This window comes from Photinus pyralis, unplaced genomic scaffold (assembly GCF_008802855.1).
Source record: "Photinus pyralis isolate 1611_PpyrPB1 unplaced genomic scaffold, Ppyr1.3 Ppyr1.4_LG4, whole genome shotgun sequence".
NCBI classification, from domain to species: Eukaryota; Metazoa; Arthropoda; class Insecta; order Coleoptera; family Lampyridae; genus Photinus; species Photinus pyralis.
Window position 1 is genome coordinate 41,802,874 of NW_022170511.1, and position 25,256 is coordinate 41,828,129.

The 25,256-nt window shown below is 34.4% G+C and overlaps 1 protein-coding gene across 2 annotated transcripts in view; it reads left to right on the forward strand.

Moving 5' to 3' along the window:
* LOC116168093 overlaps positions 1 to 21,230 on the forward strand; it is a 40,862-nt gene extending 19,632 nt beyond the window's left edge. The window contains exon 3 of one of the 2 annotated variants that reach the window (XM_031483758.1): positions 21,173 to 21,227. In XM_031483758.1, coding sequence (XP_031339618.1) covers positions 21,173 to 21,176 — 4 coding nt within the window. In that variant the 3' untranslated portion in view covers positions 21,177 to 21,227. Of the gene's footprint in view, positions 1 to 21,172 lie in introns of both variants that reach the window. The other variant, XM_031483759.1, reaches the window with a different exon arrangement.
* The last annotated feature ends 4,026 nt before the right edge of the window (positions 21,231 to 25,256 follow it).

Consider the following 25,256-nt stretch of genomic DNA (forward strand, 5'->3'; position numbering starts at 1 on the left):
ATCTACAGCTAAACATTTTTTGAAAAAACGCCTCGTCCCTTAACATGCAGTTTTCATTCATTTGCTTGTGAGAGGCAAAAGAAACTCAATTTAATGTAATTAAACGGCATTAAGACACATTTAAATTAAACAGAACACTACAATTATCTAAAATTATTGTTAATGAAATGGAGCAATCGTTTTTCATTATTCTGAAAGGTGTTACTTTTGTGTTGTAATGCTAATTTATTTAAAAAAAATAGATATTTAAATTACATCTTCCCAAATATTTATACACGGTTCCAGTTCATACAATATACCTACATAAGTCAAAATAGCAATAGTACAACAGTACTGTCCTGAGGTACACTACAGAGAAGACCGAATACGCCTAGGCCCTAGAGGCCTATAGACTATTAAAAGTGGATATACATTTTGGATTCTCATTCAAGTAAAGTAACCAAAAGCTCAAAACGGTAAACGGAATTCGAAATCAGATCAAAATGGCGACGGAGACATTATCTACATACGTTTAAATTGAAATAATTATAGTGATTGTCCATTCCGTACAAGGTGTTTACAATGCAGCTGACTCCACGAAAACCATTTATTTTCTTGCGGGCAAGTATGTGCGGAAGTCACGCAATTTTTTAACAATGCAACGTGCAAATTACCGTAAAATACTGCCATATATTTTAAAGAAAAATTCTCCAAGTTAAGTAGAATTTATTTTGTGACGCTGTCGACATGTACAAAAAAACGTAAATTTCGACGTTAATTTACGATGTAACAAAGTCGTTGCGTGTTTTGACATCGATACTCTCCCGCTTTACTAAAAGCAAGTGCATTTTTGATCTGGTTGCAGATTTTTTTATGCTCACTTCTTCTGGAGGTACCTAGCTGCGACTGGCCGGGAAATTTTGATCAGAGAAAATGCATCAAATGTTGAACATCAAATTGGCGTTGTTGCATTTCCGAGTGTATTGCATATTGACTCGTGTTAAGCTTTGCGTGACATACACCTGCCTGGCAGGTAATTAAGATTGGCGGTGATTCTTACAAGTTGTATGTTGTGAACTTCAAGTAGTGTGTGACACCAAACTGTCATGAATAGGCCAAGAAATGGATTTGTGTCATGATACAATAAATACATAGCGATCAAAAATGAGTGACCGTCTAGTCACTTTTGGAATTTTTGTTTACATGGGAAATCCTACTTAATTAACTTGAACTTTCAAAGGCGACTCGACAGTCACTCATTCTTGATCGCCCGTTATAAGATATATGATATTGCGCATGTAGGAGGAGTTATGAATCACGTGTGTGACGTCACGCGGTGAATTTCAAATTAAATATAATAATCTGTCAGTGTAGATTTTGGTGCTTTTTTGGAATTTGTGAATCAGTGTTCAACAAAATGAGGTGTTCCGTGGTTGGATGTACTACAGCTAATGGATCAAAACAGTTTTCAAGCAATCCAATGTTTTTCCGGTTCCCGAATGATCAAAATTTTCAAAAGCGTTGGGTGTTAGCTTGTAACCGGCAAGGTCACATTAATGTGAAAACTACCTGAGTATGTTCGAAACATTTTGACGAGTCGTCTTATGAACGGAATTTGCGGTTTGAAATACTGGGCTATACCGCACGAAATCGTCGACTGTTGAAACCAGACGCCGTACCATTTCTCAATTTGCCACTGGGAAACTCAAAGGATGTGAAAGGGGAATCCGCCCGAACCAGTCGCATTAACAAAAGAAATAGGTCAAAATTAGTTGCAACTCTCCTACAAACCAGGTAAGTTTCTTGTTTTGGTGTATTAGAATTTGATTTAGAGACGTTTTTCAGTACGAACACTGATGCTGACAACAGAGACGAGATAATTGCCAAATTAAAAGAAGAAAATGAAATTTTTCACAGGTTTTTCACCACCACTGAAATCTGTATATTGAAACATCCTTATAAGGGAGTAACATGGACAATTGAAGATATTTCGAAAGCTATTATCATTCATTCAGCTGGTGCAAGAGCCTATAGGTTGTTACGGAAAAAGGATACCCTCTGCCAGCAGTGTCAACGCTTAGAGCATGATGTAAAAAAATTCAATTAATGCCTGGAATATTAAAGAAGGTAGAAATAATAGTATTTGACTCCATCTCACATCTCAGTGTTCACGAGATTACTAATTTAATATGTTATGTGTACTTGTTTATTTAATATTTTGTAAATAACTTGAGACTATTCTAATAACAAACATGCCTTTTTTGTACCTACTCCTTTACCCTTCCTGATGTCCGATTTACTTTTTAAATTCTATATTACCAAGTTATCTATCAATAAAGAACAATAACTCAATATATTTTTATCTTATCGCATACCTACCGTTTTTGAATCTAGTAAATTATAACTTGTGTACCTATAACATAATTCAATATTTTATATTAGTCATTTCGTTTTTAATATCCACTCCACAATGTTTAGATACTTTAGCAGAAGTAGGTATCTTACCATATTATGGAAAACGCCTGCATTTCCTCTTTTTATGGTGCGCTTAATTGTAGCTTATAGCATTTAAAGATGGTCTTTAACGATCTATTGATATTTTTCGGCATATTTTGCGTTTAGGCTTTATAATTTCAACTCTCTTTTTCCCCTAAACCATTATAATTAAGAAATTTTAGTATTTGTAGTAGAATTAAGAAAAAAATCCGGCTTTAAATTCAAATTTTATCACCGCGTGACGTTATGCGCGAACTGGACGAATTTGGAACGGCAATCTAGCATATCTTGTTTTAATTATATCATGGATTTGTGTAAATACGTTTGTATTTTATTCTAATATGTAATTCTTCTTTGGTCGTTTTACTTTATGAATTACTGGTAACTTGTGTTGTATACTTGCCTGTAGTAAGAGTGAACAATAATTATAGGCTTTGATATATACAATTAATATTTACTAATGAAAATGGTTCAATACACAAAATGACAAGTTTAATATCTGACATTCTTATTTATCTCTCGTGTTGTTATGCCAACAACTTGTCTAATTAAAGATACATTATATATTTATACTCTATTATGATTTACAACCATATGTTACAATTGAGAGAGATCTTCTTTGAGCCTAACTATGGACCTTTAGGCTTGCCCAATAAATCCAAAATGTAAATGGGCTTTCATTTCAAAACCAACCATCGATTATAATATGTATGTAATTTTGATTTAAATAAAAAAACAAAAAATCCAAAAACAATTAGTAAATTAATATAAATAGTTTGGGGGAAGTTTAGTATTTCCCTCCGCACCCCCTCTCCTTCTTTAAAATTGTAATATCTTCCCGCATCGAATGGAAATTGCAATTTCCCTTGTAAGTCTGAGCAGTCTGAATTTAGAGTCATCCAAAAATCCACTGGACTCGTCTTTCTTTCCTTACCTTTGCATAAGACTAGTCTCGATTAAATGCCCACCTTGAACTACTTTCCAAACAATGTTATCAACTCTTTGCGGGTTGATTAGCGACCTTCTCTCTAATTGCCTTTACTTATCAATCCGAAACCTCAATTTGTAAATGGTGCGTCTATCTGAGTGAATAAATACGTCGAGGTTACTCGAAGAGCGTACCACTTTCGGTCTGGGAAAAAGCTCGAAAGTGTAATTACTGTTCCCGTTTTAAGGGCGACAGATGCCGGCGCCTGGGGTTCCAATTTGGTTAATTACGTATAATTCCGTAACGTCGTCTCCGTTCACGAACTGCATCTAAAGCTCTCGCGATTTTTATGGACGCCCGTCCCGTAAGTATCGATCCAAATTTAATTAAGTAATGAAAGTTGCTTTTTGGACTTATTGATATCCACGCACGCCTTCGACGCCTAAATAATAGCAGATTACATACCGAGTTGGGAAGTGGTGCATTACCCACCATCGACGCGCTGAGACGTTGGTTATGAACCACCGACCAGCGAGGTTTGTATACGATTTTTTTCACTACTAGCGTCTGATGACATGATTATTAACCTTTTTTCCACTTGTAAAGTAGGCTTTCTCGGCATTTGTTCAAAGTGGTTAATAATTTTTTATTATTAACTAGTAGTCAATAATGAAACTGTCACGCTGTCACTTTTAGAAAACACAACCCGAAATTTCGCTCAATGAACGTTTAGACAAGTTCTCTAAAACGAATAATTGCCACCATTCGCAATTTCCAGAGAAATTACATACCTAAAATTATCACATTTTGAAAAAATTCGAACGAAATTACTCTTTGAAAAATCTCAATGACAGAACAAAATACGGCCTGTTTGACTTGTACTTCCACGTACTTGATTGACATGTTAAATTAAGAAACAAACAATTCTGTCCAACCGTTAACTCTCTTATCAATATAATATGTTAATTTAGAGGATTTCAAGTGCTAGTAGTGAAAAAAATAGTATATATACCACGGTAGAGAAGTCTATTATTGCCTTCGCACCTTACACCCCTCGGCGCAAGCGCCTCGAGATGTAATCTTGGTGCTCAGGCAATAATAGTGGACTTCTCTACCTTGATATATAATGTACTATTATTCACAATCTGACTTAAAGAGGTAGTATAACAAATTCCACCAGTGTCAGCGTAACATTGAAATCTATGATCAACATGCCCGTGCCGGGAAGTACTTTGCCGACCTCGACGAGGTTCGCACAGTATATCAAGCAATTATTGCTCACTTCCAAACAAAATCAAAACAGTTGGCAATTGACATATTATTACATATACAATGATTGTGAATAAAACTTTTGTCACGTATTGCACCCGCCCTCCATATAACTAGAATAACGCTTTTACTATAGATACAATAAATTTGTAGATTTCGTCGTGGAAGTAACGTAAAACGAGTATTGGATGACTGCCAAAATATATTTCAGTTTCATGGTTACGAAACTTTATCTCCATTGTGATATTTCGTCACGAAAGATGCGCGCGTGGATCGGTTAAAATGACTAAACTCGTGCAAAAAAGGACGCGTCGTTGAAATCTGATCGAAAATTCGAGCGTATGGATATAAATTTCATGTTTAATACTCCGTATAACAATTCTGTTGAATGTTGATCGTCACTTTTTATTACGTATTGTTTTGTTACGCACCGCCAACACGAAAATCCTTGTATAGTTGATTTTCATATCCGTTAAGCCCAATAAAAGTTCTATCAGTTCATTGTCAAGATGATATTAAGTGATTCTTTTTACCAACAAAAAGAACCAGAACATTTCACTATTTCCAAAATCCCGCCCCACACTTACAAAGATAACCGCGGAAATTTTGGAGGCCTTAGTTCGTATATTAATATTTTTAGTTTTACTTGATCCTTATTATAATGAAGGGAGCTTTCCCCAGAAGAACAAATTGCTCTGTTATGTCTAGTTTCACCAAATGTCGACGGCGTTTTAGATCATTTTAAGCAACTTTTAAATGTATGTACAAGGTGGTTAAAATTCGTGGCTTACCATTGAAATCTCCGTAACGGTGAGAGATACTTATACAGTGAAGAATTTTACGATTGGGACAAAGTGGCCCCTTTTTGTGATCAAGGCATTCGAATTCGAAATGTTTGAAAAATCTTTGAAAATAATTGAGATATCATCAAAATGAAAATGCCAAATTTTCCCTAGCTTAAACGGTCGAAAATGGACGGTTTCCGTTAGTACCTTCTATGGACACGTTTTCGGATATAAACTGAATCTGTCTCAATATTATGTAGCCTCGTATGGAAGAACTTTAATGAAAGAACACAACAGGAGACTCCCATTTATTTCCAGACGAATCCGTTACAGTGGTAACAACAAACCCTGTTAAAGATTTATGCTGGATGAAAAACAGGCGAACAAAGCATTTATGGAGTAAGCTGTAACAATGCAATGGGAATAATAAACTTGTGGAACCCCCATGTATAGTAGGTACACCATTTTTCCGTTCCGCCCACTATAGTGAGTTGCCTACAAATTAGCGAAAACTAAAAAAATTGACACCACTTTCGCTTTTAGTTGAATTCTACCTTTTTCGCACACAAAAAGGCTCGGCAAGCATTGTCGCCTTCGAATTCTTTTGTTAATTTACAGCCCCTACTTATTAGCTAATTCATTTTCTTTATTAATTATCTAATGCGCGCGGAGACTTTTTCGTGATTATTTTGTTTAACTACGAGATTTTTTTCATTGGCATCTGCTAAGAGGGGCAGCCTGCAAAAGCGCGCGTGTTCCTCTTTTACTTCTTTTTTCAATGGCACGGGATCTTGCAGGCGGTTGAATCGAACAGCTGTAGCCCCCAACAGCCGGTGATGCCTTTTTTTATGGTAAAACTCGTCAGTTATTATTGATACCTGCTGCTTGTTGCACGTCGTCTGATTTTTGGATGAAATTAAAAACGTAAGTGTAATTTTACATATATACTTTCACCGTCGGCGCATCCTGTTTCCCACTTTATTAACCATCAGTAAATGTTGGGATAAATCTGAAAGGAAGCTGCGGTTGCTTTAAATAACAAAAAATAGGAAAAGGATGTTGTACCGACTGTCAAGTAAATTATCTGCCTATGTTTCATCATTGTGTGATAAACAGAAAAAAATCAAAACAGGTTCAAAAAGAGGGGTAATTAACCGTCCAGAAACTTTTAATGTGTATAATTCAGTAGTTCTCGCTCGCATGGAGAGTTTATGCTAATTGCTAAGTAGGGTCATTTAATTTAATTATAATAATTAGTGTAGCGCCTAATGGAACCTCTTTACTTACCAATCGGTGTTCGCTTTAGATGGCATCTGTCAATTTGTGAATGTTTTGATCTAATTCCGTTCGGCGTTCCCTATATCGTTGATGCCGCCTTCAGGTTTTAAGACTATCAGCTGTTGCTTTGCCGCGCAAAACAAACTTGTTTTCGAAATTTTAAACGCTACTGCATTTCGACATTTTCATACATGCCGTAGTTTCAATTTCTAATTAATTATTAGCATAAATCTGCCCAACAACGTCTGCGCTGTAACGAACAACAGTAGGTATACGTTTTACGTTTACGTTTATTCATTCTCAATAAATTGTCCAAGGCGAAAGGTCATCAATTTGTGTTTGTTAAAATCTGAGAACTTAAATATTACAATTTACCAAAATCTGGATTTATTAATCCTTAGCACTCTTGAATCGTAGCATGTATCAGCCGCATTCCTATAGGTATTAATTGTTGATACTTATAAATGTTGAATTGGCAATGTAGCCCAAAAAATAAGGAATGCCCTTTTGACATCTCCGTGAGTTATGAACCGAATTGAATGAAATGCAATATGCTTATAGCTTTAGCCATATAAAACGCAATTCCAAAAATTGAGCCTAATCGATTAACATTCACAGTGCCCTTTTCGCATCTCGACCATATTTATAAACCGAATTGCAAACTTTTTAATTTAGGAAGATGAAATTTGATACATAACCACTTGGAATAAAACCAAATTTAACGCCATTTTCCAAATTTGGTTTTATGTAGGATGTGCAATGCCAACTTTCTTATTTATGGAAGCAATTAAATGAAATTTCATACATATACACTTTAAATAAAAGCAAAACTAACATCAGGTTTAAAATTTGGTTTTGCACATGCCATAGGCATACCCAGGAGTTTTCTATATTTGTTTAGTTTATTTTATTAAAACTTGGAATGTAGCGTTTCGATGTTAAACACATTTTTTGAAAAGTAGTGTTTTTAAATCTGTACCTACTTGGTTTTCCTGGTTTTTATATTCTAATATATTATTTATATTATAATTTACATAGTTATGTCGGTAAACAATTGATGAAACATACACACTACAAAAAAATTAAAAGAATACACTCCGCACAAAAAATCTGTTTCTCGAGACTGTAAAGAAAGAAACAATTTGTGAGGTTAAGATTCTTAAAATTTAATCTCGAAAAACCATTCAAAAGAGTTCCTAAAAAGGTTCTATAATAGAACAATGTTTGCGAAAGCATCATAAACCTTTTTAGGGTAATTTTTTTCTTTCGAGGTATGTGAAGGTTTTGTTCGTCGTCTAACTTGAGAACGAAAAGAAAAAATAACTTTCGCCAATCGATTTCTATGAGTTCAAGGATCAGTGCTATTGAATATGAGCCGGATTAAAAGTCTGGTGTCCGAATGCGAGGTGAGTGGCAAACAATTCCCCTACTGAAAATCGTATGGGGTTCTTCGCATCTTGTTTTGTTTATATACCAGGTCAGGATTTTAGCATTTGTGAACGGAAACAGATTGCATTGTAAACAATTGCCCATATAATTCTTATTTTTTAATATATTTTGATGCGTTGTATACCAAAATGTCTGGATGGAAGCAGCAAAACTCTAATTTAGTGTGTATTGTAAAAGATAATTTGAGAAATGTTGCGTTCGGGGGATAAGAGATTTAAGGGAACTTTAACTCTTGACACCAAATTAGCTCTAAGGCTGTAGAAAAACCTGTCAGACAGATGGATGGTGAAATGCGTCGGAAAGACAAAAAAATAACTCCACCATGCAAATCGATTTAGGTTACCTCATTTACCCCTTGACGCTAATTACGTATATTTAACGAGGAAGCGCTTAAGTTATTGGCAGACGCTATTCAACATTTTTATTTCGCTGTCAGTTTGTAATTTGCACTTATCCGGAAGCTGGCAGAATTTCATAACTTGCAAGTTAATTAATTGGAAGAGCAATTACCCGCCCGTTTAATGAGTGTGCATCTCTGTGTGCATACATCCAAGATATCTTGTAAATGATTTTCATTAAAACATGACGATGCCGACGTCTTTAGAAGTCGCCGTTAATTTTGCGAACACAAAGGATTCAGAGATACCTTCTATCCTTATCCGCGCGCTTGCAAGATCATCAAAAAATGAGGGTTTCATGAGTCATGACTAGGCATGGGAATTACGGACGCGATTGTCGTGCGTGTTGATGATGAAAGGAGAAAAGAGACCTATAATTTGGATGTGTGTGCCACTTCCGTTTAGGAAAAATGTCGGTAATTTAATTCGCGTTAAATTTCGTAAAAAAAGTTAAAGCTTTACATTCCAATGATGTGCAACTGACAAGGTTAGTTGCGTAAGTTTAGCGCATAATTGGAATGCAAGTTGCATTCGAAGGTGAGCCCACTTTGGACAGAATTAAATTGATCTATCTTCAAGTGTGCAGAAGTAAAAGTAGAATGCAGAAATAGAAAAATCGTCGTTTTGTAAGCAGCGAAGGATATTTGTAATTTTATTAACAATAAATATATCCTAGCATGAGGTAAATTATTGCACTCTAGGAAAACGGTTACGCAAATGCACATTTACTTGCAAGGAGAAAATATGCATTAATCGAACGACCTTCACCTATTCCCTGCCAACTTTCCGCATACGCCATTAATTTCATTTACGATACATTACTGGAACTAATCGGAAATGCTACAATGGCGAACGCTATTTCGCCGCACGCCACTAACCGGAAATGAATTTGGGATTTTAAGCATTCTACTTCTTCAACCTTGTCTAATAATGATGACCCCTGGACCCTGCCAATACGTTTTGCGGTGCGGTCGTGCAACTTTTTTGATACATTAACCGTACAAAAATGTGGATCTCTGCGCCCTTGAGTTTCGACGAATTCGATAAGAGGTCAAATTTAATCGGCGCCGCTTCCTCTCGTTAAAAATGGATTTTTTTCGCGCGAGTTCACTGTACAAAGTCAAATAAATTTTCGAGTCTAGACAATTTTGATTATAATGGCCGTACGAGAGAAACTGTAATTCCATTAGTTCGGACGATAGTTTTTAATAAGGGATTTAAAAATTTTGGTGTCTTAGAGATTGATAAATATCTTTAAAGGTTCAACTCTGTGACTCTTGGACACCGTTTGTGACATTAAACACTTAAAAACTTTTAAAGGGCCATATACGCTTTTAAGGAGAGCTTTCATAAGTCTCATCAACACTCTTACAGCATAAAGAGCTCAAACTCTAAAAATTAATTTAAGTTTTCGAAATCTCTAAGCATTTTTGGTGTCTGTTAAAGATTCCTAGTTTGAGTATTTTTTTAATTGTGCATTAATCATTAAATACATTTTCAAAAACTAACAGTGTAGCGATGGATGAATCTCTTATTTGGGAGGTATTAGCATTTACAAAATTCAAAAACCGAGCTTCGGTTCGTCATTTCGTGTTCAAAACTTTCTGAAATCTTAAGTAAGAGAACTTTTTTTTTTCTTTGGCACTATCACACTCTGCGAACTGCGTATACCGCCTCGCCTGTCTGTCAATGTTCCCCTCCTAGATGGAACAAGCTCGGTCTCGGAAACTGCGCCGCCTCACCTTACTCACGGTTACTATATCAGAAACCTTCGCGGACATCGGCCAACCATTCTCCAAAGTTTCATCGCAATCGTAAGAGACATACGTACATTACAAACATTCATTTTTATTTACATGGATTGATTTGAAGTCCTAATTTATAGGAAATCTGGTGCAATGCTGATTGACGTACTTCAAGTGATACGAGTATGTCGGTGAACTCCAGACACGCTGATTGACTGATAAGAATTAAAGTAGGTAGATAATTGACTCTGAATTTTTGTGCCAATCGGAGGTTTTCATATTATATTATATTTTTGTATAGTATGCTGCTTTGTTAAACTTAATCTTATTTTGTCCTATAATTGGATTTATTTGCTGTTGGACAAATATATATGTATATGTCGTAGTCTTTTAGTGAAATCCGTCATTTCACGAAACGCCTAGTCATTTATATGAAACTGTGGCACAGTGTACTTTCCAGGGCCAAGCGATTGGATTCCGTTCCCATTGGAAATCGATAAATGGTATCCTTATCGATCTAGAAGGGCAAGGGAAATTACCCCACACGTACAAATTTGCAGCGTTTCACTAAATGACTAGGCCTCGGACTAGGCGTTTCGTGAAATTACGGATTTCACTAAAAGACTACGACATATATATTATTATTATTATGGCCGGTGTTCTAGTGAGACTCAGGTATAAGTAATGGCACCATTATTATTATTATTATAGTCGATGTTTCTTGTGAGAACTCAGGTCTAACCTGGTTAACTAATCGCATGGATTACAATCAAGTAACGATTAGTGTTTGTCTGTACGTCGTTCGTATGTATAATAATAAAACACATTCAGGAAATATAGCAATAGTATATAAACAAAAAATATTATTATTATTATATTACAATTAGTCAGGAAGTACCTCAGAAGAAAACCCGAAAACGGACGTAGTTGTAATGTGTGCACAGACAGATAGGCGAATTTTTGAGGCAGTTCCTTTTTGGAATTTGAATTAAAAAAAAATTGCTTTTGGTGATGGAACAACGTTACATGAAATTGACTGTTGTCTTGAGATATGATGTGTGGTACTTTCCGATTTTTGGTTTGCTTAATCTGGATTCTAGTGAGTAATTTCTCTATACTCTCTTATTTAGTTTGTTTTTCCTGTACCTTTCTGATTGCTGCAATGGCGATTTGTGATTATCTCCCCCTAAAGAAGTCACACTCCGTAGAGTTTATCCTGACGATTAGGTATATCACAATTTTCCGAAATTAATGAGCTGATGACTGATGACACTTGTCATACGAGGCGACTAATCAACTGTATTTGTGAAAGCGTTTTTGTATTTCAGCGCATGTTCAAACATTTGTAATTAAATGTAAAGAAAGCATATTGTAAAAAATATAATATGTAATTGTAAACTTTGGTTTCTTTTTCTAAAACAACGTTATCCATTATCTGAGCAAATATTTATATTCAATTGAACAAAGTATTATGTATATGAATTTCATAAACCATTCTTACACAAACTACGAGTATAACGCATTGATGATTAGTAAAGTTTTTGTTTTTTTTTAACAAATAGAGAAACATTACAATTTAAGTTCTCAAAGGCGGAGGGCGGTTTTAAAGGGGACAGAATTTAAAATTTAAATCTTTTCACAAATTAATGGAATTTTAAAAAACATTGCCTAATAATTAAAGAGACGATCAGAAAAAAGAGTCGGTAAATAGACTTCATTTCAAATTCATTATTCAGTTTTCGAGCTTCCCTAAAAACAATAATAGCCAAAGTCATTATGCCTACCTCTATAATGATTACAGTATACATGGGTAAATCGACAACTAAATGCCAGGACATCAATCAACAAACATGAAAACGCGACATTATACCAACGGGAATCGAACGTTAAGAAATTCGAAAAAACTACGAAGAATTTTTGAGGACGAGGCTATTAACTGAATTTCGGTAGTATACACTGAACAATGTTTGGGAAAACCTCGCTAATTACAATTAGGTGCCTACCTAAAAAAATAAATTGCAAGAGCATAACCTTGCCAACGATTTGTTTTTAATTATAATATTATTTACAATATGAATCATGTCTGGATTGCTTCCGTTCCGTCTACTAGTTATTTAGATATTTTCTAGAAGACATCCGTTATGTAAGTGCTAAAAAATAAAATGCTGTACTGTAATTAGACAGGTTCACTTTTCTATTCCCAGAGAAATTGTGCTGTTATTAATTAATGTATTGACGATCGGTGGGCGCCTTCCGACAACTTTATTGTGATATGCAAAAACACAAGGTGTTCGAAAACTTTTTTTTCGGAAACGTATCTATCGTAAAATGTGGAACAGTTGTTGACCTAAAGGATATAGTTAGATTTCCGTTGCGAAAGTGCATTAAGAGTTTGTTTTGGAACCGAAAGTTTTTTTCTCGTTTATCGAAATTGAAACTTGCCAGTGCCAAACGAATCTTGTAAGTTTTGAACTTTAAAGAAATTTCAAACGAATTTATTTATTTAAACAATAGACATCAAAATATATTAACACGCATTTATATGACGTTAGCATTTTATGGCTCGTAATGTGATTCATAGAGAAAATGCGAGAAAATGTTCTATATTATATCATAATTAATTATTAGCAAAGTATTTTTTTAGTTTCGTTTAAGATATTTTTGCCCAATTCTTCTCGGCGAACGAATTTAAATCCAAATCCCACACGTCTGGACGCAATGAAACAAAAAATGTACATTTCGTGCGTTGCGACATTTAGATAATCCTAATAATTCTTTAAGTAGTGATCTCGTGTGGAGTAATTAATTACCACCAGCATGGTACTGTTATATGAAATATTAATCTGCCGGTACCACATATGGTACTTTATTTCCTTTTTATTTCCACTTTTAATATCGTTAAACATGTAGGAGCGACAGTTACTTTTTTAATGCGGGCTATCGTATACCCTTCGACTTGTGTAATTCGTAATTAAATGGATTTGTAAATAAATAATTTTTTTAAGGCAAAATAAGGTGTTTGACCTTTTACGCTTGAACTACAGTTGCACAACTTGCCGACTATTCTAGTAGTAATTATTTATTGCCTTTGCTTGCCTCCTTCTAGCCAACGTTTATATTCAAGTCTCGTTTTATAATTTTTAGCTCCATTCTGGGCTTAACAGGAATTCTATAAATGCACTCGGAATATTTGAATTGAATTTTCTTTTGATAACACGTTTACTTCTTACCTACTACATCCTTTTAATCAAAATGGATAAAGCGCGGCGACGATGTGAGAAAAACCATTTCCATTTAGTCGTTGCTCTTGGTGTAATTTTAACATTGTTTCCAAATAAACCCGGAATTTGGGAGAAAAGGGACCGTCTCTTATTTTTTAAAAGTATAAATATGTAGAATGATTAAAAAGACAAACTAGGTATTTCTTTATTAAAATATTTTCTGTCGGCGATCGATTTCGGGTGATATATATGTATACCCATCATCATCAGGCCGTGCTGAAACTTTTTACTTTTTAAAAGCAGTTTCAAGATTGTTTAAATAATTAATTAATTACGTATAAATTTGTATTCGTAATCATTTTTTTTTTAAATAAAAAATTGTGAGCATGGAAAATACCTATATCTAGAATTTGAAAATATTTAAAGATTTCCCACCAGACGCGCTTTTCTTTATTGTAGAGAAACCATATTACTTTTTCTTCGTAGAGTAATTTGAGCTCAATGGATTTTCTCCCAACGGAAAGTGTTTGCCAGATTTCAAATAAGTTGCGTCACATTGCTGGAGCAAATATTTATTATTATTTAATATAGGTTTTTGCCCACTCCCCTCCTAAATCTTTAGATCGATAATGGTTACTGAGCAAAGAATGCTTGTGGGTACAAATACGAAACGCGAACGTGCCGATTTTCAGAGAGGGTCCATGGTTTGGGCATTTTTTATTAGAAATCTAAAACATTGCATTTTGAAATTAAAATTTTTTTTAACAAATTAGGCCTGTTCGAAACACAGATTTGTTGGATTTTGTTGTTTCATTTGTTTCATTCCTTATTAATAATTTGTTTAAATAATTAATTTTAGATCATAGTGGTCTCCCTGGATAAGTACCACCTCGGGGGTTATTGAAAATTGTCTGAGTCTTAGTCTCGGAAATCTTGTGAGAAATCTTCGAAAAAATGTACATAGATATCTTCCGTGAAACAGGAGCTCTAGATTGACGGGAAGAATTTTTTTGAATTTTGTACCCCCAAGTTTACAAGTTGTTTTTCCATGGGATCATAAGAATCTGCGAAATAGACTTTTTCGTGTCACGTTAAAAATGGATCCATGGCTATTATTATGGAATTTCACCAAATGTTTAAGCATTTTTATGTACATTTAAATTTATAGCCAATCCATTGATAAATCAACTTCCAATTTCTATGCACATTTAGCAACTTTTTTTGATTTTTTAAATTTTGATGAAACTTTTAAATTTTTTACTAGGTACACAATCCTACAAATATTTTTAAATCTTTGTTTTTTAAGAGTTTGTATATAAAAATGGAAAGGTTGGTATAAACAATTTACGATTTATTAGGGTTACGAATTTTTCAAATTTTTATCGAGCTCGAATACTTCATTCCAAGTACTCAAGTGACTTGTAACTTGAGTTTTTATGGCCGGCGCTCTTATTGGAATTGGAAATTTACATTGGGTGCAGTGGGTACAGAAGACTCTCAAGTAAATGAATTGGAGAGTATCCCTGGAATAATGTCGGGCAAGGAAGTAGATTTTAAAGTAAGCGTGGAGATATGAGCTAAATACAAGTAATGAAATCAGGTATAAGTACAGTAGATTTGTGGGCAAGATTTAAGGTGGCAAAGAACCAAAAAGTATATGTGTGCAGGAAAGAAAATTCTAAATACGAGTAAGGGAGTAAGCGAAATTATACTAGTACACACCACCACCAATACCATTTTTTTATAATACACAACGCTACGACTTTAAGGAGGGGGGGGGGGACACTGCCAGTGCCAAGTATCAGCAATGCTGGCGTTTTTAATTTCTGTAAACAGTTTACTTATGTAAATGTAATTTATATTAGGAAATAAAGACTTATTAATTAAAGATTTATTTTAAAAAGGACTTAATTAGCGATGTTCGCGCGTCTTTGAAAACAAATGAAAATATAAGTTTAGTCAAAAGATACCTACTCATATTTAACCAGCTGTTACAAAATTATAAATGTTTTTCTGTACACACATTCCATAACATGAAGGTAGATATATTTTAACATTTGCATTTAATGTGTGGTTATTATGCAGGTAATTTAAAGCGCCTGGTAGAAATCATTTTATACATCGCGTACCTATTTTTTTATAATAGAGATCTGAGTAACGCCCCTATCGAGTCGTTTCGCTAATAATTAAATAATTAATCGCTTCGCCATCTCGCAAATTCTAATTTATAATTAATCTCGTTACTTCGTTTTATTAAACGAACGCGAAATTTTGTCGCTTGGAAAATTCGAAAATAGAGGCGGGATAAATATAGTGACCTAAATACTAAATGCATATGTATAAATAGAAGCGACCCCCCGCGAGTACCGGAGGATTGTTGTCTCTGGGGGGCGCCACAGGGCGCAAGTACATCGGCTTTGTCATCTCGTGTGACAAATTTGTTGTGCTGTACGATTTAGTTAATTAACAAGTTGTTTTTTTGTGAAGATAATTAATAAACGGCACGCACATTCGGTGGTGATCGCACCTGTCAGGCCGATTATAACGTGCTAAAAATAATGTCTTTTGGGTTATGATAATTTATTTCAACACAGTTTTTAATAATGTATGTATGTATGTGGACGTCTAGGTAAATATCATTTACTTACACTAATATATTTTACATGAATAATTTATTAACCCACTTTCATGCACCAGCTGCGACGATGCTGGAAAAAACGGCAACAATGAGGCGTAAGAAACACTTTTACTTATTGACAGTTATGTAATTATACCCATTACCACGGAAAAACATTTTCGTGGTGGTCTTTACATCCACCTTTTCAAACTTTGGGATATTGTGATAAACTAAATGTCTTTCTTTCGACACGTCCGGTCAGTTTTTTCCGAAATACCTACTTTTATATTTTATTTTATTATTTATCCAGCCTTTGAGAATTTGGCAATGATTCGTAGGAGGTCGAAAAGCATTTTCATTTTGTATAACTGGCGAAGAGCACGGTGCATCCCATCCCGGCAATGTAAATCCCGGCGGCGGCGTACAGGTACACTCCGGCATCGTTTTCCCGGTGACCATTACTATCCCGGCGACTATTGCTTTCCCGCCATCGGTTATCCCGGCAATGCACACTTTCCTAACGCCGCGCATCTGTCCAACCTCATTTCTCTTTTGTTTTTTTTGGGGCATAAATAATGATAGGTATGCTTTAGAAGCGGATGTCAAATTTGGTACCGAAAGTGGCTGTTTGTGCCTGGACGCATTGTGATTAATGTTAGGAGACCGAAATATGCAAGGAAGCTCAAATAAGTTGTGTTGTTTAACCTTTCAGCGGTCGCGCGCGGACTCACAGACACAGTCCGCAAGCAAATTTGAGGTGGAATTGTACGCGACCTACCCTCTTTGTAGCCATGGGGCCTTGTCTACCTTTCGGAAATGATGTGCTTAGCATGTTCGCAAACCCTGAACTCATTAGGTTCAATTATTTGTTAGTTATTAATAATCGCGGACTAGTGACCAATGGCGTTATTGTTCGATTACGGCTAAACAGGTAAAAATGCGGTCGTACAAAAACGAGCAGTTCAATGTGTGATTGAAAAACGAACAGACCTACACGACATTACTCTTAAAAAATTAAATTAAATCTCTTTGAAACTGCAAATTGGGAGAATATTGTTTAAATTGTAGTAATACATACTTTAATCAACCAAATCTTTACTATTTGCTAATAGAAGTAATTACCAACAAACCCTTCAACAAAAGAAAAGAAAATTTTTTGAATAAACGTACTAAAATGTGTCTTTTCCTAATGCGGACTGACAGTCTTGACTGCGTTGTGTAGGTAGATATATCATTTGCTTTCGAAATATAGTCATGTTTTAAATTAAATCATAACACCTTATTAAATTCTCTACCTATACAAAAATACTTCAAACAACTAAGATTTTTCCCTTAAATCGTGGAAAACACGTATTTCGCGCTTACTTTGCGTTACAATAATTTCAAAATTGACTGTATTTTTATCAAGTTTGTAACAGCAAGAAGTTCGTCTTAAAATAAATTCGAAGATTGTGTTTTCCACGATTTAAGAAACTCGTAAGTATGTCAATACTGGAGGATAAATTTAGGAGCAATGATCAAATGTGAACAATAGTTATTTATTATACAAGGGAAAAAAAGTATTCGATTTTAGCTCGAGGTTGTGTTGTCTCCCGACGCGAAGACCGAGAGCTAAAATCGAACATTTTTCTCGTGTATAAATGTATAATACGACGAGGAAAACGATATATTGAAGTCGTATCGATTTCCTATAGAAATTTGAAGTTTTAAACTGCAGATAGGCTGTTGTACTTCTCGCGACAATTGACAATACGAACTGTGTTGCTAAGGAAACCTTTACTCAAATATCTGTCAATTCGGTTTTGTCATTTGATTTAAACATCTCGAATTTAATAATTGTTTTATATTGAATGTTAAAGATTTGAAGAGTTGAAAGTTAAAAATTTATGATTTATTTATATTAATCGCTCATTCAACAAGTAACATTGCAGGACAGTCGACAAAATTAGTTGCTAAAAGATAATTCACTCACCTTATACACGGCCTTCTATAAAACCCTGTGAACATCGCTTTAGAAAACTGCACCAGAGATAAATGGGAATTATCAAAATAGCGACCCGATTTTCAAATGCGTATTAAAAAATAATGTCACGTTACCCAAGCGTAACTAAAATAATTCCGGTCTTAAGTGGGTACTTATTTAATTATCGTCCTGCAGTTCTCCATTGACAACAGGATAGGTGCATTGATAAATATCGCATACGTAATATGTGTAAAACGCGTAGACATTTCCGCATAAAACATAAATCATAGCCGACCAGTTTAAATCAAAGCGTTACTTTGAACTCTATTAATATTAATGAGGCAAAGTGCACTATAATTTCTCAATTCATTGCAATTTCACATCTGATACGCTTTTTGCATTTAAATTAACAGGTAAAAAATAAGGGAATACGCTTTAAAACGTAACCACGTTAGTACGTGTCCGGTAATGGTGATAATCACCCCCTATCTATGCACATATTTAATTATATGTAATTAAAAATCATATATTAACGCGCGGTATATTGCTTGTTTATATATCGCTATTTTTATTTTTAATGACGTAGACATTTGCATACAGGAAAGGTGAATATATCTTAAACCATAAACCTTTGGATTGTGATAGCCTGATAGGTATTTGGCGCACGGGAGTCATCGATATGATTTTTTGGATTGTATTTTTTTCTTCAAATTATTGAATTTTTTTGTTTACAAATGTCAGCGTTGAAAAATAAATATTTCTAGGTGCGGAAATATATTGTATAAACCAACCGAGTGAAACATGTTTTTACGAATGTAGATCTTTAATTTGAATCATTTACATATTTTGAATTTCATTTGTTTGAAAAACATTTTATTCATTAGTAGAAATCCAAACTGGATTTGTTTGTCCGAGTTGAATTTTTATGATGAACTTTTGTTCAGGAAAGTCGAAATTGTAAGTAAACTAGGCAATACTACGTACATTAGCCCATTGAGCATTATTACTGGATTTGATTAATCCCTTCTTGGAATTAACACAACATTCTCAATTTCCTCCCCAAGCCTAGTCGCATTATTTTTGGAAAGTATAAAACAAGGTAGAAACGTGGTCCACCGTGAAATCAACTAAATTCGGAAGGTCCTCAAGCATTCCAATTATTGTGCAAACATTTCGATTTCTTCTTCTTCGACCAAGAATTGCAGTTGAATTTATCAATTTTCTTCTGCTAAGATTATGAGTTTGTTCTAATTTGCCTTATTTATTGAATACATATTTATTAGTATTTTTCATAACAATTTTTTATCATTTATTTATGTCACACATCAGACGGCTGTTGATGCGACCCGAAAACGTCTGTACCTAATTAGTGCCACCCATACGATACGATTATTTATTGTTGAGATTTCGAAAAATATAAGTAAAGTAAGAAATGAAATTTTGCGTCGATGCGATCACATAGCGATCGCTATAGAAATAAAAGCATCCACGCAAAATAGAATTTCTTACTGCATACTTGCATACCTTATAATAAAGACTTCAAATGGAAAGCTTCATAAACAAAATCCATAAATGGTCCTTTTGATGTGTTGCTCTAAAATATTTATATGTCGGGCATTCTTCATTTTAACATTGTGATCGTGTGGTTTTCCTAGTTTTTTACAGTTTGCACATGTGTAATTTTCTGCTGTACAATTAGTTGTCCTTTTAATACACACTCCCCACATGTATCATTTCCTTTTTGCAAAATTTTGAAGGGTGTCGAAATCTCCGAAATGTTGAGATGAAATACAATTTTTAAATTTTTAATTCAACCCCGTTACTGAAATTTCTGTCTAACATTCTCATTACAAAATTTTACGTTCTTTCATTGCTTTCTAAAAATATTTCCAAACTATAATACCTAATAACTTTTAAACCGTACATCGTATGATTATAATATTTTTACTGTATTATTTGGACAACATATGGGCTTATTAATGAGAAAGTGAATTTTTTTGCATTTATGGACGTCATTAAACATTTTTACAAAATCCGAAACGAAACACCCAAACCGGAATCCTCGAATGTCTTCTAGTTGCTGGGCTAAAATAAAAGACTTTAGGGGTGTAGTTTTAATACAAAGCATTTTGCGGCTTTGTTGTGTTTGAAAAACTGTTGCTGTCCTCTATCGCCCTTTAAGCGTATAACATACCTACTATAGATTTGCACCCTGTGCATGAAGTCGTTACGAATTTAATTGATTATTGATAATTATTAAGTTGAGTTGCAATTTTTATTCATACTAGAATGTATAGAAAAAATCATACTCGTTTTAAAGTCATAAAGCACATTTCATAGGTTGTCTGCAAGAAAGGTGCTCAAAATTTAAAATCAGAGGGGAAGAATAAAATCGTCAGTATTAACGATCAATTTATTGCAACTGTAAAATCAAGTGGTTTTATTTCCTAAGAAAATAGGTGTTGAACCTTTATTTTAAAGCGATTATTAATGTTTTGTTTCAAGTTTCCTCGCCTCTATCGTGCGAGGGGGAGTATATACCTACTCTTTATGGATTAGAGAAACGCCCAACAAACTTCTTTGCTTCTAATGAAATTGTTTAGACGTATAGACTAAAGGCAAAGGCGCCGCGCCGCTAAAACCAACAGCAACGTTAAAAGCTACAGGTATCAACCGATCGTGTGGGGTGAACATGTTTACTTAACCATTAGTTGCTGTAATCTCTTAGTTTCTCATGGGGGTGAGACAATTACTTGTCGCCCGTTAATTTCATCCAACCACTGCGTCAAACTTTGATACACTACGCGCGAATCGCAAGAAGGGGGTGGTGTCGCCGTTAATTTTAAATATCGTATTTACATATCTCAGGCGAAGCGTACAATAAAACGAAAGAATGTGAGAATAGGTTGTCCCGCCAGTTTTAAAGCAAAATTACAACTACGTATAAAATACATAAAATTAATTAAAGTCACTTTTAATGTGGGAAACGATCCTTTTTTTTGTAAATATCTGCGTAATTGCTAATTTATTTTTATTTGTTTCAGGTAAATTTTCATTCCGCTAATTGTGTGCAGCGTCATCGTAAAAGAAATAATGTGGTAAGTTTATGAAATCAAAAGTGGAGCTTGTACTTAGGGACGATTTATGATTTTCCTTCTGCTTTTCATCCTCGTATCCCGCCCGCTTCGGGATTTGAACTTGACCTTAACTGGAGTTTTATCGCGGTGAAGTTTTTTAAAGGTCCTTTATTGATTTCATATACGCCGCGAGGAACTTTTCCTTTCTTTGTCATGACGAGCGATGCACACGTAATATCGACGACGACGTGGTATTGACATCAAGGTAACTGCAAATAGATTTAATGATTAGAAATGCGGAAATGCGCCTCGATGCAATAATGGTTATTTGTTGTTTTTATTTTTATGCACTGTGTTGGAAAATTAATGGGCATATTTTCTGAAACGAGCTTCAATGTCATTTACGTTAATAAAACATGGTTACTTGTCCATAATAGGAATTACGAGTTAAGAGCGTCACGACTATTACAGCAGCAAAATGGCACCTTCATAATTTGATTTAATCAATTCAATTCTTGCGTTGATTGTATTGTCTTGTCAACTTTAAAATACTAATCTATCACTAGGAAACTTAATCGGGAACCTCATTCAATAAGTGAATCAAATTATCTAGATCGTCTTAGGCTCTATGTAACTTTTTGTGTAATTGAAAAATTGAGGTTAAGATTTTGTTAATATGACTTTTCATAAAAAAATTTCACATGTTTCAAGATCGCCCTACGTTTATAAATACGGGGACATACTGATGGACGATGTTAATTACAGTGTATATAATTACTTTAATTGTTCATGAAGAACTTGACACTTTTGTTTTTTTGTTATTCCCGTGACATATTGACCCTGGAAAAGCTGGCGTGAAAGATTTTAGTTAAAAGTATGAATTGACACGCTTCTCAGAAAACGTCCAAATGTAAAGAGCTTCAAGAAAGTTCAAACGGAGTTCAACCAAGGGGTAAACCACTAAAAAAAAGTGTAGTACACAAGAATTCCAAACAAATTCCATTAGACTTCCAAAACTGCAAAGTAATTCTATTGAATTCCAAAAAATTCAATTGACTTCCACAGAATTTCATTGAATTCCAATGAGAACTTTTAAGTTGATTTGAATGTTGTTTATAGAGTTGCTAAAAAAATCGAAATTTGTTCATCTACCTACAGTTTATGATGATTTACTTTTAATGACGTTTCATGATTGTGAAGGTCAGTGGCGCAATAATTTTGTTAATTTTGATTCAAGCTTTTAGAACGTGCGGTTTTAGGATGTGAATGTTGTCATCATGGCATAAAACGATGAGTGCTGAATAATTTCTATATGGTGACTGATAGTAAATCAGCAGCTATGGCTCAGGTTCAAAGATTAAACCTACAACCTAGAAAGTTTTACAAGTGGCATTTGGCGAGCACCGACAGAAGTGACAACTTCTTTCTCTCTCACACTTCTTCGCTTCTTTCTGCCGCGATGTATTATACAAATAGGTCGATAAATAATCGAAATATTTTCTCTCCTAATTAATTTAGAGCAAAGTTGTAAATAGGTTTTTGTAGCTTGAATTCTGCGTCTCCTCAAGTCCTCATTTATTATTTTTCAATTCGAAAACCGAAAAAAATACATAAATATACTCTTGATGATTTTCTTTGGCTTTGCTTGCAATGGTAAAACGTTTCCGGAATTATTTTCATGAGGTGTTGAAATATTTATGGGATCATAAGATCATTTGACTTACCACGCAGACATAGCTGTGCTGCTTGACCTCGCTACGTAAAAACCGCTCAAGATTTCTTTGGCTTCCTTTACAATAATAACAAGTGCACAAAATTACACTTTAAACGTGTACATTAGTCCATTTCTAAAACACCTCCAACGATTTTAAGACGTTGTTTTCATTCAAATACGCTTTAAAAAGATTGAAATTCTGCATAGCGTCTTTTGATAGATGAGATGGATTTAGTCCCGTGCATAATATACAGTCATACCGAGCGATAAGAAAATAATGTAATGAAATGTAAAAGAATTCCATGAATTCCAAGATATTTATATGAATTTCATAAGATTTCCATGAATTCCAAGAGGTTACACAACAGAATTCCACAGTGGTTTGCCGTTCTGGTGTAACAGAATTTCGAGGTGTTACATCGGAGTATCATATAGGCGCTTTAGGAGTAAATGAAATCGACAACCGTAAAAGAGTATTTTGATAGAATTACAGGAGAAGGTCTGAGTAGTTTCAAGTGGGTTATACTAGAATTTTCGAGGTTTGGGAATTTCAAGAAAGGTTCAAGAAGGTTTTTCAAGAGGTTTGTTTTTCAATGGAGCACAATCGGGATGCATCTACCAAAATGTTAGAGAGGAACAAGTAGAGTAGCTGAGACAATTCTTTCAGTTTCCAGAGAGGTTAATGAAAATTTTAATAAAAACTCAAGAAGGTTGCCTAAAGAGCTTCAATAGAGTTAACGGACCTTGGAAGTTTGGAACTTGTATCTGGATCCTTGCAGCTCTAAACCCACAATTTTAATCTAAGAGGTACTCATTTTTTATTTTAATGACAAATTAAGCATTACTTTTTCGATATGAATCATTATCGCTTTAAAGAAAACAAAATGGCGAAAGAGAGCATTGCAAAAATTTTACCAAATCGGAAATGAAATACTTAAAAACCAAAGTAATTCCGTTCCATCTTTCTATGCTTTACAATTGCATTGCTAAGAAAAATATTAAAGAACCGACCCAAATTTTTGGACTTTTGAATCTCCAATTTCGGATTCTTGGAGCATAAACTAGGGCTACCAGATTGTTTTTTGATCTTCAATAAATAAATCATTACTTCTATGAGATTCTATTCCTTTTGAATTTCCGGAAACATGCTAGGAAGCTAAAAATACTTTGAGATAATTTTCATATCGCCAGCTTCAGAGCGTAGAGAATGGTTCAAATTCGTGGATCATAATTTAGAACTCCGCAACGGTGCCACTTTTGTCACTAAAAAAACGTTTTGAAATTTTTGACACATCTTTGAAAATAACTGAGATATCACAGAAAAACTGAAACTGACAAATTTTGTTTTCATCTTCTCTTGCTTAAACGGTCGGAAATGGACAGTTTCTGTTTTCACCTTCTATGGGCACTTTTGTTCGGAGAATCTGAATCTGTTATCGGAATTTCCATAGCATGCTGGGTGTAGAAGCTACAGGGTACTACTTTCTTACTTCTTAAGGGCGCTACATTGGATTTTTAGCGCATTTCCACAAAAATAAAATAAAAATGCGCTATTGTGGCCACTTTGTCCGTCCGTCCGCTCGTTTTGCGACGCTACTAGTTCTTTATCTTAAGAGCTATTGTTCTACTTTTTTCGCTATTTGGTTCGTTATGGTGTCGAGTCTTGTACCAAGGAAGGAATTTTTTCTGTACCGCTTACAAAAAAAGTTATTGTAAAAAAAACAAAAAACCGTTTTTTTTACATGTTCTATAATTTTACACTTTTGCCGTTTATTAACGATCCTAGAGATCGTTTATAATTTTGCATTGCTATCTGTCGTCTGCATGCTGGTCTGTCCGTCCGTTCCTTTGTCTCTGTCCATCTATTTGTCCGTGTGAACGATAACTTTGTTTAGAAATGTTCGATCGCTTTTAAATCTCCGTTAGTTATGAACTGAATTGCATGAAATTCAATATGGGCATAGCTTTAGCCATATAATACGCAATGCCAAAAGTTGGATCGAATCGATTCAAAATTCACAGTGCCCTTTTCGCATCTCGACCATTTATAAACCGAATTGCAAACTTTTTTACTTATAAAAGTATTTGAATGAAATTTGATACATAGGCACTTGTAATAAAGGAAAATCAAACGCCAATTTCAAAATTTGGTTTTGCGCATGCGCAGTGCCAACTTTTTTATTTGCGGAAGAATTTAAACGAAATTTGATATATAGGCACTTGGGATAAAGGAAAATCAAACGCCAATTTCAAAATTTGGTTTTGCGCATGCGCAGTGCCAACTATTTTATTTACGGAAGAATTTAAATGAAATTTGATACATAGGCACTTGGAATA